The sequence below is a fragment of the Tympanuchus pallidicinctus genome, unplaced genomic scaffold (assembly GCF_026119805.1).
Source record: "Tympanuchus pallidicinctus isolate F22 unplaced genomic scaffold, pur_lepc_1.0 scaffold15, whole genome shotgun sequence".
NCBI classification, from domain to species: domain Eukaryota; kingdom Metazoa; phylum Chordata; class Aves; order Galliformes; family Phasianidae; genus Tympanuchus; species Tympanuchus pallidicinctus.
In genome coordinates this window covers 28,811,176-28,825,006 of record NW_026294669.1, presented here as the reverse complement: position 1 = coordinate 28,825,006, position 13,831 = coordinate 28,811,176, and the positions used below count along the sequence as shown (strand labels likewise).

The following is a 13,831-nucleotide window of genomic DNA, read 5'->3' as shown; positions in this document are numbered from 1 at the left end:
GACATTCTATGACTGGTAATCTAAGCATCTTCTGTAACTATTCAAAACCCTGGTTGGAAGACTTGTGCCCACATCATAAGAATCAGTAGCACTGTACCATAACATTTTACCTTGTCTGAACACTATTATGAGTTGTGGACTCTTGAGCCTGCAATACTCCCATTAAATTTGTTCTATATGCGCATTTACACAAAGTAGCCAGCAATCTCTAGCTTACCAAGTGTCTAGCAAGCAGTCATCTCACTGACTTCAAGAAGAGCTGACAAAATTTCTGCTCTTATTTATCCACCTCTAAAAGGCAAGAAATCTTCTTAGACAAAAGGAATTTAAGCATCCAACACAGAATAAATTCAATTTGCCAGCTGCAGCTGAGGCCTGACACAAAAGAGTTAACAAAAATGAAGTACATAAACCTTGAGAGAGACTTGGCAGCTCTCACCCCATTTGTACTTTGCTAGATCTCATGAGAGCATCTAACAAATCCTGTGTCACGCCAGCAAAGTTCAAAGCAAGCGCCTAGCGAATCAGCTTCTTCAACCACTAGGGCACAGAGCACGTAACTAAGAAACAAATCAGGACCTAAAGAACTTATGGTTACTCCAAGAGCACCTCAGGCCCCACTTGCCAAAGTCATTCACATCAACAGCGTTTAAGGACAGGCTAAAAATTAAACACACACTCTGACCCCATAAAGAACTAAGGTATTCTCAGCAAGTGTATGAGAGTCTGTAGAAAGCTTGAGAAACATCCTTCTTCTAGTGGAAGAATTTCCTGCACAGGAAAGCAAAATGATGTGCTACATTCACCTCTCACTGTCATCATGCTTAATCTTCAGTGACTCCATGCTTGTCACAAGAAAAATTAATCCAGCTTTACAGAGATGTAGCAGACAAATCTAGACCACTACATTTCTCTCTTGATATATCTAAGTAACGGACCAATATAGGAGTGCTTGTGATAGAATGCCCTCTTTATCATCTGTTTGCTAAAGTATCATAAGATTTGTTTGCTGGTTGGGTGACTTAGTTCTTTGTGGATTTACAGACTGCATGTGATTAGGTAGGATATTTTGGATTATCTTTTTTGCTCAGTTTTGATGTGGATGGGGAGTTTAGATTTTGAAAGCAACACTGGAGTGTCTTCAGCATGGTTTGTCTTAGGTGAATACCCTCCTTGTGTAGCTCTGAACCCTTTAATAGGAGTGCTAAAAAATACATGTATGTATCTAAGGAATAGAGTCATTTAAGAAAGAGGCTACGAATGGAAATCATACCTGCCTTTTGCCTTAAAAAAATCTGTGGATCTTCACTGCATTTTCCATTCATTTTCATGGTTTTGAAGTAACAATTGAGAACGATCCACAAATGACTCACTGCAGTCAATTCTTTTCCTCAGTGTTGTCTGTCTACACGGTGGCATTTGTGCCACAACACAGCAAAGACGTAGTTATTAATGGGCCAAACTAAGAATGAAGGGGGTATGGGGGGAGAGAGGGGGAACATCACACTGCATGGAATTTTTGCACTGCAGTTTCAGAAGTAGAAGAGGCAGTAAGCAAAACGTGGGCAGAACTCAGGCAACTAAATCCAAGACACATATCTTCCAAACTGGTACTTATACATAAGCCTGGACAGCTTCAAGCCCAGAGGAGCTCCAGGGATTTGCTGAGCATCTCAGGCAGGCAGGGTCGATTAGCTCAGTGCTCAGCTCAAATGAGAGCTTGACAGGAATCCAAATGCTGGATATTCCTATCGTTTTGATACCTTCCTAGGACTTCTAAAACATTTACTGAATCCTGCTCAGCACAAAATGCCAACCGCAAGGACCTGAAAGTTCATCACCTGGGAAACCCCAAATGCTTCTCATGTAGCCAAGAAAAGCAGAGGAACTCCATGCTCTCCCAATTCTTTAAAGGCCTTGAAGAGACATTATGGCCTTTTCCCAAGCTAAACACTTATACAGGTCAGATGTGTGCCAGCCCTGAACTAAAAGTCATGTAATCACATTAGGACAACAAATAGCTTGAGCTAATAAACCCAGCCTTTCAAAGAGCTTATTGGTTTGGGCTCAGTGCCATGTCGAGGTTAACAAGGTAAAAACCCGTTTAACAAAGGAGATATATATCTGACCATCCACAGTCAGGTCAATCATTTAAGATTTAAACATTCCCTTCAGAGGTATTTACCCAGTCAGTGCATGCTGCTTATGGTTGCTTCTGTACCTTCTGATGATGCTTTAAATCATATCTTCTGAATGAAATTAGAGTAGAAGCTTTCCTACAGCCTTACTGCAGATGGTAATAGCATGGGGGGTCAGCAATATTCTCAACTCACAAGAGAAAAAAGCATTATCTGTTACGTGCAGTCAAAAAAAAAAACAAAAACAAAAGCAACCCACAACAACAACAAACCAATAGTTCACATAGCTCAAAACACAAATGGCCCTTCTTTTGGAGTTTAAACCAGAGCAGTCCCTCTATCTTCCCATAAACTGTGTGTCTGCATACGTGATATCAGTACTGCATTTAATACAGTGCCTTATTCAAACCAATATATACTTCAGGTTTTATGGAGTATTTTGGCTCAAATACTATTGCTAGGATGCTGTTTACAGCAATACCCATTGTGTTCTGCATAGCCCGGCCTATCAATCAGCCTTGTAATAAAGCAGAGAGGAAAATCTGGGGAAAAGCAGCAGAGCTGCTGAATCCAAGCTAGTCAAGCAAAACCAGCATGGAGACAAGTGCAAATACAACTGGGTCAAAGCAGCTGTTAGGCTGTTGGTTGTACAAGAACACGTATGCGTTGCATTAGAGCTTGCCTCAGACAAAAAACTCAGGCTTTTAATTGTTAAGCCTTTCTTCTCTCTTTTGACTGGGTTTCAAAATGACTTGTTACACACAGATTCATGATGTGCATGTGTTTACTCACATATCTCCAAGCTGAATGGAAAGGCAGATAAGAATTCCAAATCTATCATTAGATCAACATGTTGTTACCTACAAAGAGCCACAGGACTTCAATTTTCTGGCTAAGATTTAAGGGATAAACTGAAGAGAACAAACAAACAAAGAAGCCACTCTCATCCACAAAATACACATACAAAACAACAAAGGCAAAAAAAAAAGATGGCCCAAAAGGCTGCTGATTCTCAGGTGTGCCTAAGAGCGGTAAATTAGGAACAACCATAAGAACAGTGCAATCTGCCATTCTTTATGGATTGTGCATGGTTCAAAGGACACGGCGCTGGTTTGGCTGTGAGCAGCCATTGTTATCCCCAGGCCAGCTTCTCTCAGCCTCTGCCTAACTCACACACATTCAGGTTCTCCTTCGAGGATTCCTTCCTCTACCTCAAGGTGAGGAAGTGCCTTACAATACCAGTGTGTACCACCCTGGAGCCCTAATCTTATAATTAGTGCCTCTAGCTGCTGCTGCTGCAAATTAAATAGTGACAATTGTATTGATGAATTATGATATTTTTTTTTCATTCTGCTTTAGTCTCAATCATAAAGAATTAACATAAAAAAAAATCAAACTCTGCTAAGATGCACATACCCATGGGCCCCATATGATTCCCATTAAAGTAAGACTTAAGTGGAAATTGAATCAGGCTCTGGAACCAACTCAATGGAAGCGCCTGCACTCTTCAGTACTGGGACCACAGCTGCAGTGAGCACCATCACCACCCACTGTACGTCCATCAGGCTGAATGCAAGGTCACCAACAGAACTAGAAACACATCATGTGGGAAGGGGGAAAGGAATTCAGTGCCAAAAAAAAAAAGAAGAAAAAAAAAAAAAGAAACCAAGGAGAGATGCTCTTAGCCTGCTGAGCATAGTAATAAAATACTGCATCTCAAGTTGGTTGCTGTTTGAAGGAAGCTAGGAAACAAGCAAGAATTCATTATGAAGCTGCTCAAGACTAAACCATGAATCATTGGGTTCTAAAAAAAATCCTATGCTGTCTAGAGAACAGCATGGATGAAAATGAATGGAATCTCTTTAAATTACTCTCTGTATAAACTCCTTCACATTCATTCTTTCTGCCACTGATTAGCCTCCTTCTATGATACGGGTTTTTAAATTATTCCACACCACACTCCCAGCTTCTGCAATCAAAACAAAGAAGCAACTCTTGATTCCTCATTTTTAGCCCCCATTTACAGGAAAAAAGCATCTTCTGCAGTGCAAAACTTGAACACCTACTGTTATTACATGTTTCCTGGATATCCCCAAAAGAGAGTGCGTGCTGATAGCTCAGTAAGCTAATGACCTTAAAATCCCCCCACTGCTCCGCAAATAAGGGGACTTTTGTTGCGCTGTACTGAATATGCTATTGCTGCCTGACGGAGTATTAAATCACCTCTGGAAAGCCCCCAGGATGTTAAAGCACAGGAAGCTGGAACCCCCCCCCCTCCCCCAGTCTCAGCAAGCCTGGAAGTAAAGACAAAAACCCCAAATTCCAAATATTAAACTGGGACAAACCCACTGCAAACTCATGTGGGTATGAGCAGAAGGAAACGTGGTTGGCAGAACACGCCCCCTGGTTATACCATCCTCGCTGTAGCCTGATTCCTGAGAACATGAGGTTTTTGTGACCACGTAGTGTGGTTGTGTACCTGTCCATTGCACCAACTCCTTTTCCAGTAATTTCTGAATCAACCGATTACAATTTCACATGACAGAGACTCATAGAGATGAGGTAGTATTGAGAGCTCAACTGTTACCAGCTACAGAGAAAACCATCTCAACGCAAAAAGCTTGCTATGCTCCAAGAACTGGAAAACACGACTATACTAGCCAGCAAATTTGAGGTAATTCCCTGTTAGGTGTGTACGCTATCAGACTACATAATTCCAATCACAAGATACAAGTCCACCAGAAAGCTGGGCCATTCATCTCACAGCTTGTAAATGATACGCAAAAACGTGCAAGCAAGTCCTGAACAATTCACACTGAAGGATCACCTCTTGGAAGTGCCTTCAGCTAGAAGTCCACCTACCTATAAGAGCAAGCCCTACCCAGATGCTCTCCTTAACACACCAAGTACAGATCCTCTTGTCCCAGATCCTGCACCAAGCAAGAGATCTCTTTGATATCCCAGCCCTGATGTCACTTGCCTGGATTTTGTTGGAAAAGGCATTCACTGAGAACCTCCTGACCCCCTAAGCCCAGTAGAATGTGCTGTTCTCCTATGCCCACCACTGGCTGTTAACCAAGACTGCTTGGAGATGCATCAGAAAGGGAAGTTCTCAGTAAAAAAAAAACAAACAAACAAAAAAAAAACCAGAAAACCAGCAAATAAACTAAGATCTCAGACTTCTTATAGAAGAACTTTCCACTCATGACTGTTAAGAGTGGATTTTAAAAGACTTATTGTAGTGACATCCAAAATTTATTACAGCTTTTACAACAAGACTGTGTGTAGTAAAGAATGATGTAGTGACAATATTTACTTGGCTGGATTTAGCTTCTTAGGGCACATAAATATACTTTTGTACTTTGTGAACAGCAGTGGCTGCCTACTAAATCTTCTATAATACAAGGCAGCTTTGTAGACCTTCAAACACACACACCAACTTGACTCTGTCTACTTCACAAATTTGCTTCCTTAACTATCTGCCTAGTCAGTCCCCACAGTTCTCTTCTGCTTGTCTTCTGTCAACCTCAGCTCTTCAAATGAAATTGTTTGGAAATCCTGCTTTTAAAATCCTATGCTTCCTAAGTACGGATTTCATAGTGGCCAAGTTTGTTCCCCCACTCTGCCTCACCACCACTTACAAAACAAACTGGAAGCCTTACGCATTGCATTCTCCTTGGTACACACCTGAGAAAAGCCACACAAAAGTCATCATTTGAAAATAGATTTATTAACCATGTGCCTGATGGTCCCATCTCAAGAATAAATTGAAGTGTAGATTTCTTTTAGTCTTTGAATCTCAATTAACTGGTCCAGTTAGAAAGACAATATAGAAGGACGCAACAGCAAGACAGGAATAGTTTTTGAATATGAGAGGTAATACTTTCAACTGTGAAACTTGAAGTTCAGTATGTGACAATCAGATCTCCTGCAAATACCACTTTACAGGTGAGAATACTACTTGCACACTGCGAACTCTAGTGTACTAGTAAGCAAAACCACAGGACTGGCTGCTCCAACTAGCCCTTGTGCTTCCCAGCCTCTAGGAAGCAGCAGCTCCCAGAGGGCACACTGCCTACCCTGAGGTAGGGCTCTACCCAAAGCCACCATGTATACTCCCAAGAAGCACTAGTCACACGTGCCAGGATCTGTGGTGAACCAGCAAATCCATAAATCACTTAATCTAAGAAATAAAAAAAAAGAAAACCCACAAATTCACCCTCCAGTTTATATGCAAGTTTGCTGCTGTTTTATAGTAGGTTACAAATGCATCAAAGGGTTTGGACTACTTCCATTTCTGTGTTTGCTTTTGCTGCTGTTGTTCTTACAAAAACACACCATTCTTCTCCCATGACATTGCTTCGTAACTTCAAAAGAATGCTCTCCACTGCCACAAAATATTTGCTTTGAATCCTCCAGCAAGGAGAAGCCAAGGGTTTGGCTCACGTGTTAAAAACAGGAAGAAATAGCTCTCTAAGAACAGAACAAACAAGTGCAACAGTAACAGTAGATGGAGATAGAGCTCCTAGCATAACCTATGAATAATTCCAAGTCCTATTAGAAGGAACACAGCTTTCTGAATTTCCCTAGAAAACAGCATGTCATTACTGGGCTGCAGCTTGACTCAAATGCAAAATGTCACTTTTTCAGAAAAAAAGCCAAACAACAGACAATATGTAGTGTAACAACTAAACTGCAAAGCACATCCACTTAGAAGCTGAAATTGCAAAAGACAACGAGCGTAGATATAAGCACAGCAATATCAGAAGAGGGCTCTTACCTCCATCCCCAGATCCTGAGCCAGCATCTGAAAAGAGAACAGAATGAAATTTATATTCATGTGCTGCTGTATGTCCTGTAAGCATGTAAGGCAAGACTGTTCAGTTAAATGCATTACATCGTATCTTATGTTTGATGTCATCCCTGGGTAAATTACAGAGATCTAATCTGAACACAGTTCACTCAAGCTGCCTTACTCATGTCTGAACTCCCTTACTTTATAGTCTCTATATAAGACTAAAATAACTTAAGCTCTGGAGTGCTGTGATGTTCTCAGAAGCCTCTGCCTCATTTTGTTGTACTGAGACTGATAAAGCAGCTCCAGGAGCTTTGTTCCCAACAGTTGCGCAGAGTTGCTTCACGTGGCCACTAGGAAACAGTCAGCATCAAACAGGGCTTTTAAACACATCTGTCTGAGCCCAGACTGACTGGAAACGCGTGCCATCGTCCGTACAGAAACACCTCAGCAGATCACAACCAGTTAGAGTCAACCAGTGAAACTCTCATCCAAAGCTCTTCAGATAAACAATTAAAACGCCATTTCTGTCAAGGCTGTTGCTGAGTTTCAAAGCCAAGTGCTTTGTTTTACTCATGCTCACCGTTTTTTTAGGATGGAACAACCAGATGCACAAACTCAAGTGCAAACCCAAGTGTGATGTCTCAATCTCCAAGCCCAGAACTTCATTATGATGCTTTCTAACCAAGCCCACACTTAGAAGGGCTACAGAATTCTCCCAGAGAGAAAGGATGCCCTTCTCAGCATTTATCCATTCATCAACATCAAGAGGAACAGAAAGAGTTTGAGATGGCTGCTTGGGGATCCAGTCACCCCATGAACTGTTATGTCAAATTTACTGACAATAGGGCCTGGTGGATCTGAACTGGCTTGCATGTGCTAGCTCCATTTCAATAAGTCTGTCATATAAGTGGCTCAGTCTTGTAGTGCAAACTGGTCATTCTAAGTGGGAGAAAAGCCAAAGGGGTTTGGAAAAGTAAACAGATAATGATAGCGTTTCCCTGTATTCTCTGTCTCTTTGCAGGGAGGGATCTCATGTTTTCCTCCTGCCCCTGCATTGTGAAGCCTGCACCTCCACCAAGCCCCCAGTGGCACAGGTCTGTGGAGGCTGGCAGCCCTGTGTGTCACTCTGCACCATCCCACTGCCAGTAGCGAGCTAGAGTAGGAAAAGATGAAGCAATGCACTCAAACTTGATCAAATCCCTTTAACCAAAAAGTAAGGCCTTGGTTTTTTTTTTTTTGTTTGTTTGTTTTCAAACAAATAAGAAGAGTTGCTGTGCTGAGAGAATTTACAGGGCGAAAGGAATCCTGTGCCACAATAGGCTTTGTCAGTCTGAGCCCCACTTAATACCACTTCACAGAAGAAAAAAAAAAATTGAGCATGAGTGTTGTTGGTAGTTTTTTTTTTTTTTTTTTTTTTTTTTTTCTCACCCCTATTCAAAATTGCCAGGTAACAGCTTCAGAGAAAAACAAAATTTCCAGGAAAAAGCTTTTTCTCTCCGATGCATCAAACACAAAAATCATGGCACTGCACAAAGTTTGTCTGATGTACTTTCTATCAACTCCTCTGTCCTCACCTGAGGAAAAAAAAAGTCTGCCTTAAGTTTAAAAGGCTCTCTCAAGAACAAAGCCTTACTCCTTCTATTCTTTTCAAGTGAACTTCACTGCCCAGCTCTAACAGACACTGAGCACAGAAGAAAAACATCAAGAACCCTTGCACTTAGGCAACTCTGTTTTTCTGATGGATTTTGCTCATTTGCTTTCCTTGCTGCTCCATGAAAGCAGAGACACAAATAGCTCTCGATGCTCAAAGTTAAACATGGGAGTCTCAAACACCAGTCAGTTTTCACATGTGCTCTTCAATGAGATTTTCCAACAAACCCAGGAAAATAAGTGATGGCACAGACCTGTTCATTAAGCACTGTACAATCAATGAAAATACAAATGTTATAATTTATCTGAGAGCTTGGCTATGTAGTTACTATACTAGAGCAGAAAAGAAAGACCCTCACCCTACCCTGAGCTTACGTGGGAAACTCCAGTGGAGAGAATCTCCAGAAGAGATCCTTGCCAACTGGCAGTCAGCTCTTAAATGGGTCTAGGAGAGGTGGAGCCAGGCTCCTCTCTTTCCGGCAGCACAGGTGAATTGCCTTCACCTGTGCTCCCATGGCTGACTCATGGCTCACCTCAGGTGATCAATCAGAGGTTCAGGCCAAGATTCAGCAGTCGCCATACAAGTGTGGTGGGGTTAAGTCCTCAGCTGGTGGGAGTTGGTGTGGCTCACTACAGACAGCAGAGCTCTGCTGAGCTACACCAGCTGGGAACCCAGCCCCGCAAGGAACAACTGAAGAGATTGCCTTAGGGGCAACGCTGCTCCAGTCCCACTCTCTGCAGATTATAGAGGGGGTTGCTATGAGCCAGATGCCCATCCATTCATCTGGCATCTGCTTGCTATGGTTATCCTCTCCCAATGACTTGTCAAACTGCACCATGAGCATACACTGACTGACCAGCAACACAAGGTACAGGAAAAAAAAAAAAAAAAAAAAAAAAAAAAAAAAAAAAAAAAAATCGAATCACCAACTTTTGCATTGCGCTCTGTCAAATTAAACTTATTTTGAAGCAAAGGATGGCAGCAGCATCTTCTCACAATCAAGACTGCAATGAATTAACCCCCAATGAACTCAAAGGAAGGATTCACAGGGCTCCAGCCCTCAGCAGAGGCAGCTCTCTGCTACGTACCGGTCGCACACGATCCTTCGGAGACAAGCAGTATCTCGCTCTGTTGCTTGCAGGCAGCCTGCTTCAGGTAGCACTCATTCTGGTAGGTGTCACCGTTGGAGCCGCAGACGGGCACGTAGTCATTGTTGCACTGCAAGGACACAGAACGGCAGCGTTAGCCGTGCAGAGGGATGGGGCAGCCCGAGGTTGTGTGCCCCCCACCCCATAGCATGAAACCACCAGGAGAACGGTGGGAGGGAGGCACTGCCTCTGCCCTTTGCTAGAGAAGAGGGATGTGTAAAAGAAGTAAGGGAGAGAATCATAAGACAACCCCGGGCAAATACCCACAGAACTGCCTTCCCATGAAGATGAGCACATCCAGGCAGGGAACACCCAGCAAGGAAAGCAGCTCCCCAGCAGCAGCTCGTGCGCTTCTATTGGACGGCAACAGGCAAATTGCAGCCAGCCATCCTCCTCCCCGCTACAGAGCCGGTCCTTTGCATGCAGAGAAGCGTTCGTCTGCGTGCACATAACTCTCTATTTAAGCACTTAGCCATAATGAGAACTGATGGGACAGAGGGCAATCATTTCCAAGAGATCTTGGACCAAAAGGCATCCATCCCTTTTGCTGTGGGCCAGATGCTGCACCCAGGATGCTGGGGGCCCCAGGTCCCCACACCACAGCTGTGCTCCTACCGGCCACGAGCCCTGCCCTGCTGCCTACACTTTCTGCCTTCCCCCTCCACCGCTGCAGGGCAGGTTTGCCCTCTTCTGCTCGTTTTAATAAAAATAATTCCATTTAGTAGAGAAAATTGGGCAACCTACAGGGTGCAGTTATCATCAGATAATCACACTCTGAGGCTTAAAGATTCTTGGATGTGCCCTGTACGTGGTAATTACGCCAGGGATATGATTATCTCATGATTACCGTACTCCTGGTATGCCTCATTGTTTAATTATAACAAATGAAATGATCACAATTATTATTTACAAATGCTCACCTCTGCTTAAACCCAAATGAAAATTAAAGAAGCCATACCCCCTATTTGGCTACCTCATGCCACAAAGCAGCTGAGGTGTGCACACAGCCTAACACACAGAACTGAGCCATGCAGACCAAATAGGCCTCGAGGTGAGCGACTACAGAAACCAGCATCACAAACAGTTGCTTAGATGGCATTCATTGCAGGCCTCCACACGCAGCAGCTGCCAACGAATTATTCATAGTTGGTCAGAGTGACATTTTGATTGGGCTAAAACAAATGACATTTTCCCCACGTGTTGTATTTTCTCAGATCTCAGAGCTGCGTCCCACCTGCAGCATCCTCTTCCTTCAGAGCCGGACACATAGCAGCAGTGAAAATCTTTCCCTTCCTCTCCTGATGAGGTGCTACCCACGCAGAAATTTTCAACAGCCCATTAAAACGTGTCACAATCTATTGTCACAGTTGTGCTCCAAACCTGAGGAATGTTGCAAGCAAAAAACACCAGCCTCATCCAGCAGCTCGACAACAAATGCTGGAGGGTGATCTGGAATACTTAACCAGGACAATTAACACAATCATGCAAATTTTCTAGAGCATGAAGAGCTGAGTCAGTCTTGTTTTTACACACCCTTTCTCCTTGACACCCATGGGACTTCTTGGCAGAGCAATCGGTGCAGAATCCAACCCAAAGCATCTCAATAGGCTTTGATACACACAGAAACAATGCTGGACCCTACTCCCAAGAAACACAGTGGGAACTCTGCTGGTTTTGCCCAGAGCCAAAGATGATCTTTTACATGGACTTAGCTTCAAATCTGAAAGGCCAAGCAGCCCTACGTTAGCAATGTGAGATGTCAGGAATGAAATCCTGAGCCACGGGTCCAGGTTGCTTCTGGCACCTGGGCCAGAACTTCCAAAGCTCAGCAGATTTAGAATGTATCTGAGAGACACCAGACAGAGGGCCCTGGGAAGGTGTCATTTTTTTCACAGAGGTTCTTCCATCTCTCCTGTGGCTCCCTACTCACCCAAATTTGGATGTGGACAGCAGAGATAGCTGGCCCATCACAATGACAACTGGTGATCCACCTTTTCCTTTCTCCGGCTGGAATGGTTCCTCATGCATTTCTTGATCACTGCCCATCTCTCCCATCACTCATTCCATACAGCTGCTGCTTGGACGGAGAACGCTGAAGTGGGGAGCTGCTGGTGGGAGTGCAACAGGTGAGAGCTTCCAGGTAAGTGCTGCCTTGTTCTGAGCTGGGCTGACTCTAAAGGCCATAGTGAAACCATTCTGGAAGTCACAACAAGACTGCTGAAGGGAAGGTCACAGCATCAGTGCTCAGGTAGCTGGCAAGCTTCTTCCTCACAATAGAGAACATCAGACTTTGACTTGGCTTCCTTGGCATGGCTTCCTCAGCCTAACAACATGTTTTTGATATTGGTTTAAGACTCAACAGATCAAGCTCTGGACATGATCACAACTCTCCATCCCTAAAGGCCTGTTGGAACGCACACTGAAATCCATTTCGAATCTCAATAAACCCAGGAGCACAGTGCCATATCGTCAGATTCTCTCATATGTGGGTTCTTAAAATATACCTGTAAAGAAGGGAAATAAGTGCATCCAAGTCGCCTACATTCTCAGCATGAGCAGCCTTGTGCAGTCACAACCACAGCTGGAGACAAGACAATCCTGCAAGTGCTGGGATCAGTGCTGGAAGTACAAGGTTTGCTTTCTGAAGAGACCGGTGAACCCATGCACCTCCTCCTCCTTGTAGTGCTGTTGGAAGTTTGACCTCCTCCTTCTCTCAGGCTTCACTCCCCAAATAGTGGCTATGTTAGGAGCCACGTAACACGACACTATATTCCAGAAGTGAAATAGCAGGCAGCAAGCTGGCAGGTGAGCTACAGCTCCACCACTACTGAAAGATGCGAGGGACTCAACACACAGAAGGAGGGCTCCCCACACACCGAGCATTTAACATTTGCCGTCTTGGTCATGAGGTGCAACCTTGATGGAAAAACCTTCTAGACACGTTCACAAGATCTGAGCGGAAGAGATGATGGGCTGCTGATGGCTTTGGAAGACTAAGGTACAGTGCATCCAGCCACAGCCCTGATGGGCTTGCTGTGCAGGGTAGGAGGGAGGTGGCCGCCACCATGCTCAGACCCACGGCTGGGACAGCACCCCCCCCTGGGCAGAGCGAGATGTGGTACTGTTCCCCACAGAACAGCTTACCATGGGGAGACAGGGAACAAGGCATGGCTTTGTGAAGGAGCAAGAGGGAGCCAAGCAACAGGAACCCCTGCCTCAGCATGTGCCTGCTGCTCTATGGAGAAAGAGCCCCACTTACACCTTCTACATCAGTCCGACTGGGTATGCCCTCTCAAACAATATAACATGAATTTTATCAATCATGTCCAACAAATGGAGCTAATATTGAAAAACTAAAAACAAATAAAACAAACACACACACACACAAAAAAAAAATAATAAAATAAAACAACGCACCAAAGAAACAAACCAAACCAAAGCTGCAGCAGTTTCCCTCTGCAGCAGTCCCAGTTTGCCTCTGCAGCCCCCCAAGCCCCATGCTGGCCAGCCCAGGCCTTTCAGACAGTGAGAAGGCAGAATTAGCTTTCAGTCCCTGTCTGTTTTCTCAAGCTGCAGTGAAAGCCCCTGGCAAATTCTGGAGAAAACATAACAAGTAATTATAGTGATGAGGCATCTGCTATTGATTTGCTCACTATCACCCAGCGAGCTGTCACCAAAATGGGGCACTGAGTTCTGACGAAGGACCCCTCGCCCCGGGAAAGATCTTGTGAACGTGTCCAGAAGGCTTTTCCACCCAACCCTGGGGCTCTGCCCACCTCATCCAGCCACAGGCACCTCCCCGGGGACTCATCTCCCACCGGCACGCAGCTCCCTGCCCATCACCTGCCGCTGCGTGGGTAGGCACATCCCTCCCGCAGAGCCCAGCAGCGCATCTCACAGATATGGCCCTACAGCCATTACCCAGTTCCCTTCCATGTGTTCCCATGTCCCCTGCAGGACCGAGGGCAGGGCCAGGCAGCAGCACACCGGCCCCTGCAACAGGACCGGGCAGCGCCACGCCGCGTTACAGCTCATTCTTCGAAAGAGAACCCTGAAATCCCGGCACACATTGAGCCGCAGTCACAGTCCCTCAGCA

At 44.5% G+C, this 13,831-nt stretch overlaps 1 protein-coding gene across 2 annotated transcripts in view; it reads right to left on the bottom strand.

The window, feature by feature from the left end:
- The window catches only part of TMEFF2 (transmembrane protein with EGF like and two follistatin like domains 2), a 107,920-nt gene that overhangs the window by 92,265 nt on the left and 1,824 nt on the right, over positions 1-13,831 (bottom strand). For both annotated transcript variants that reach the window (XM_052675665.1, XM_052675666.1), the window contains exons 3-4: positions 9,676-9,805; positions 6,919-6,945 (exon numbers count right to left, since the gene is read on the bottom strand). In XM_052675665.1, coding sequence (XP_052531625.1) covers positions 6,919-6,945; positions 9,676-9,805 — 157 coding nt within the window. The remainder of the gene's footprint in view (positions 1-6,918; positions 6,946-9,675; positions 9,806-13,831) is intronic.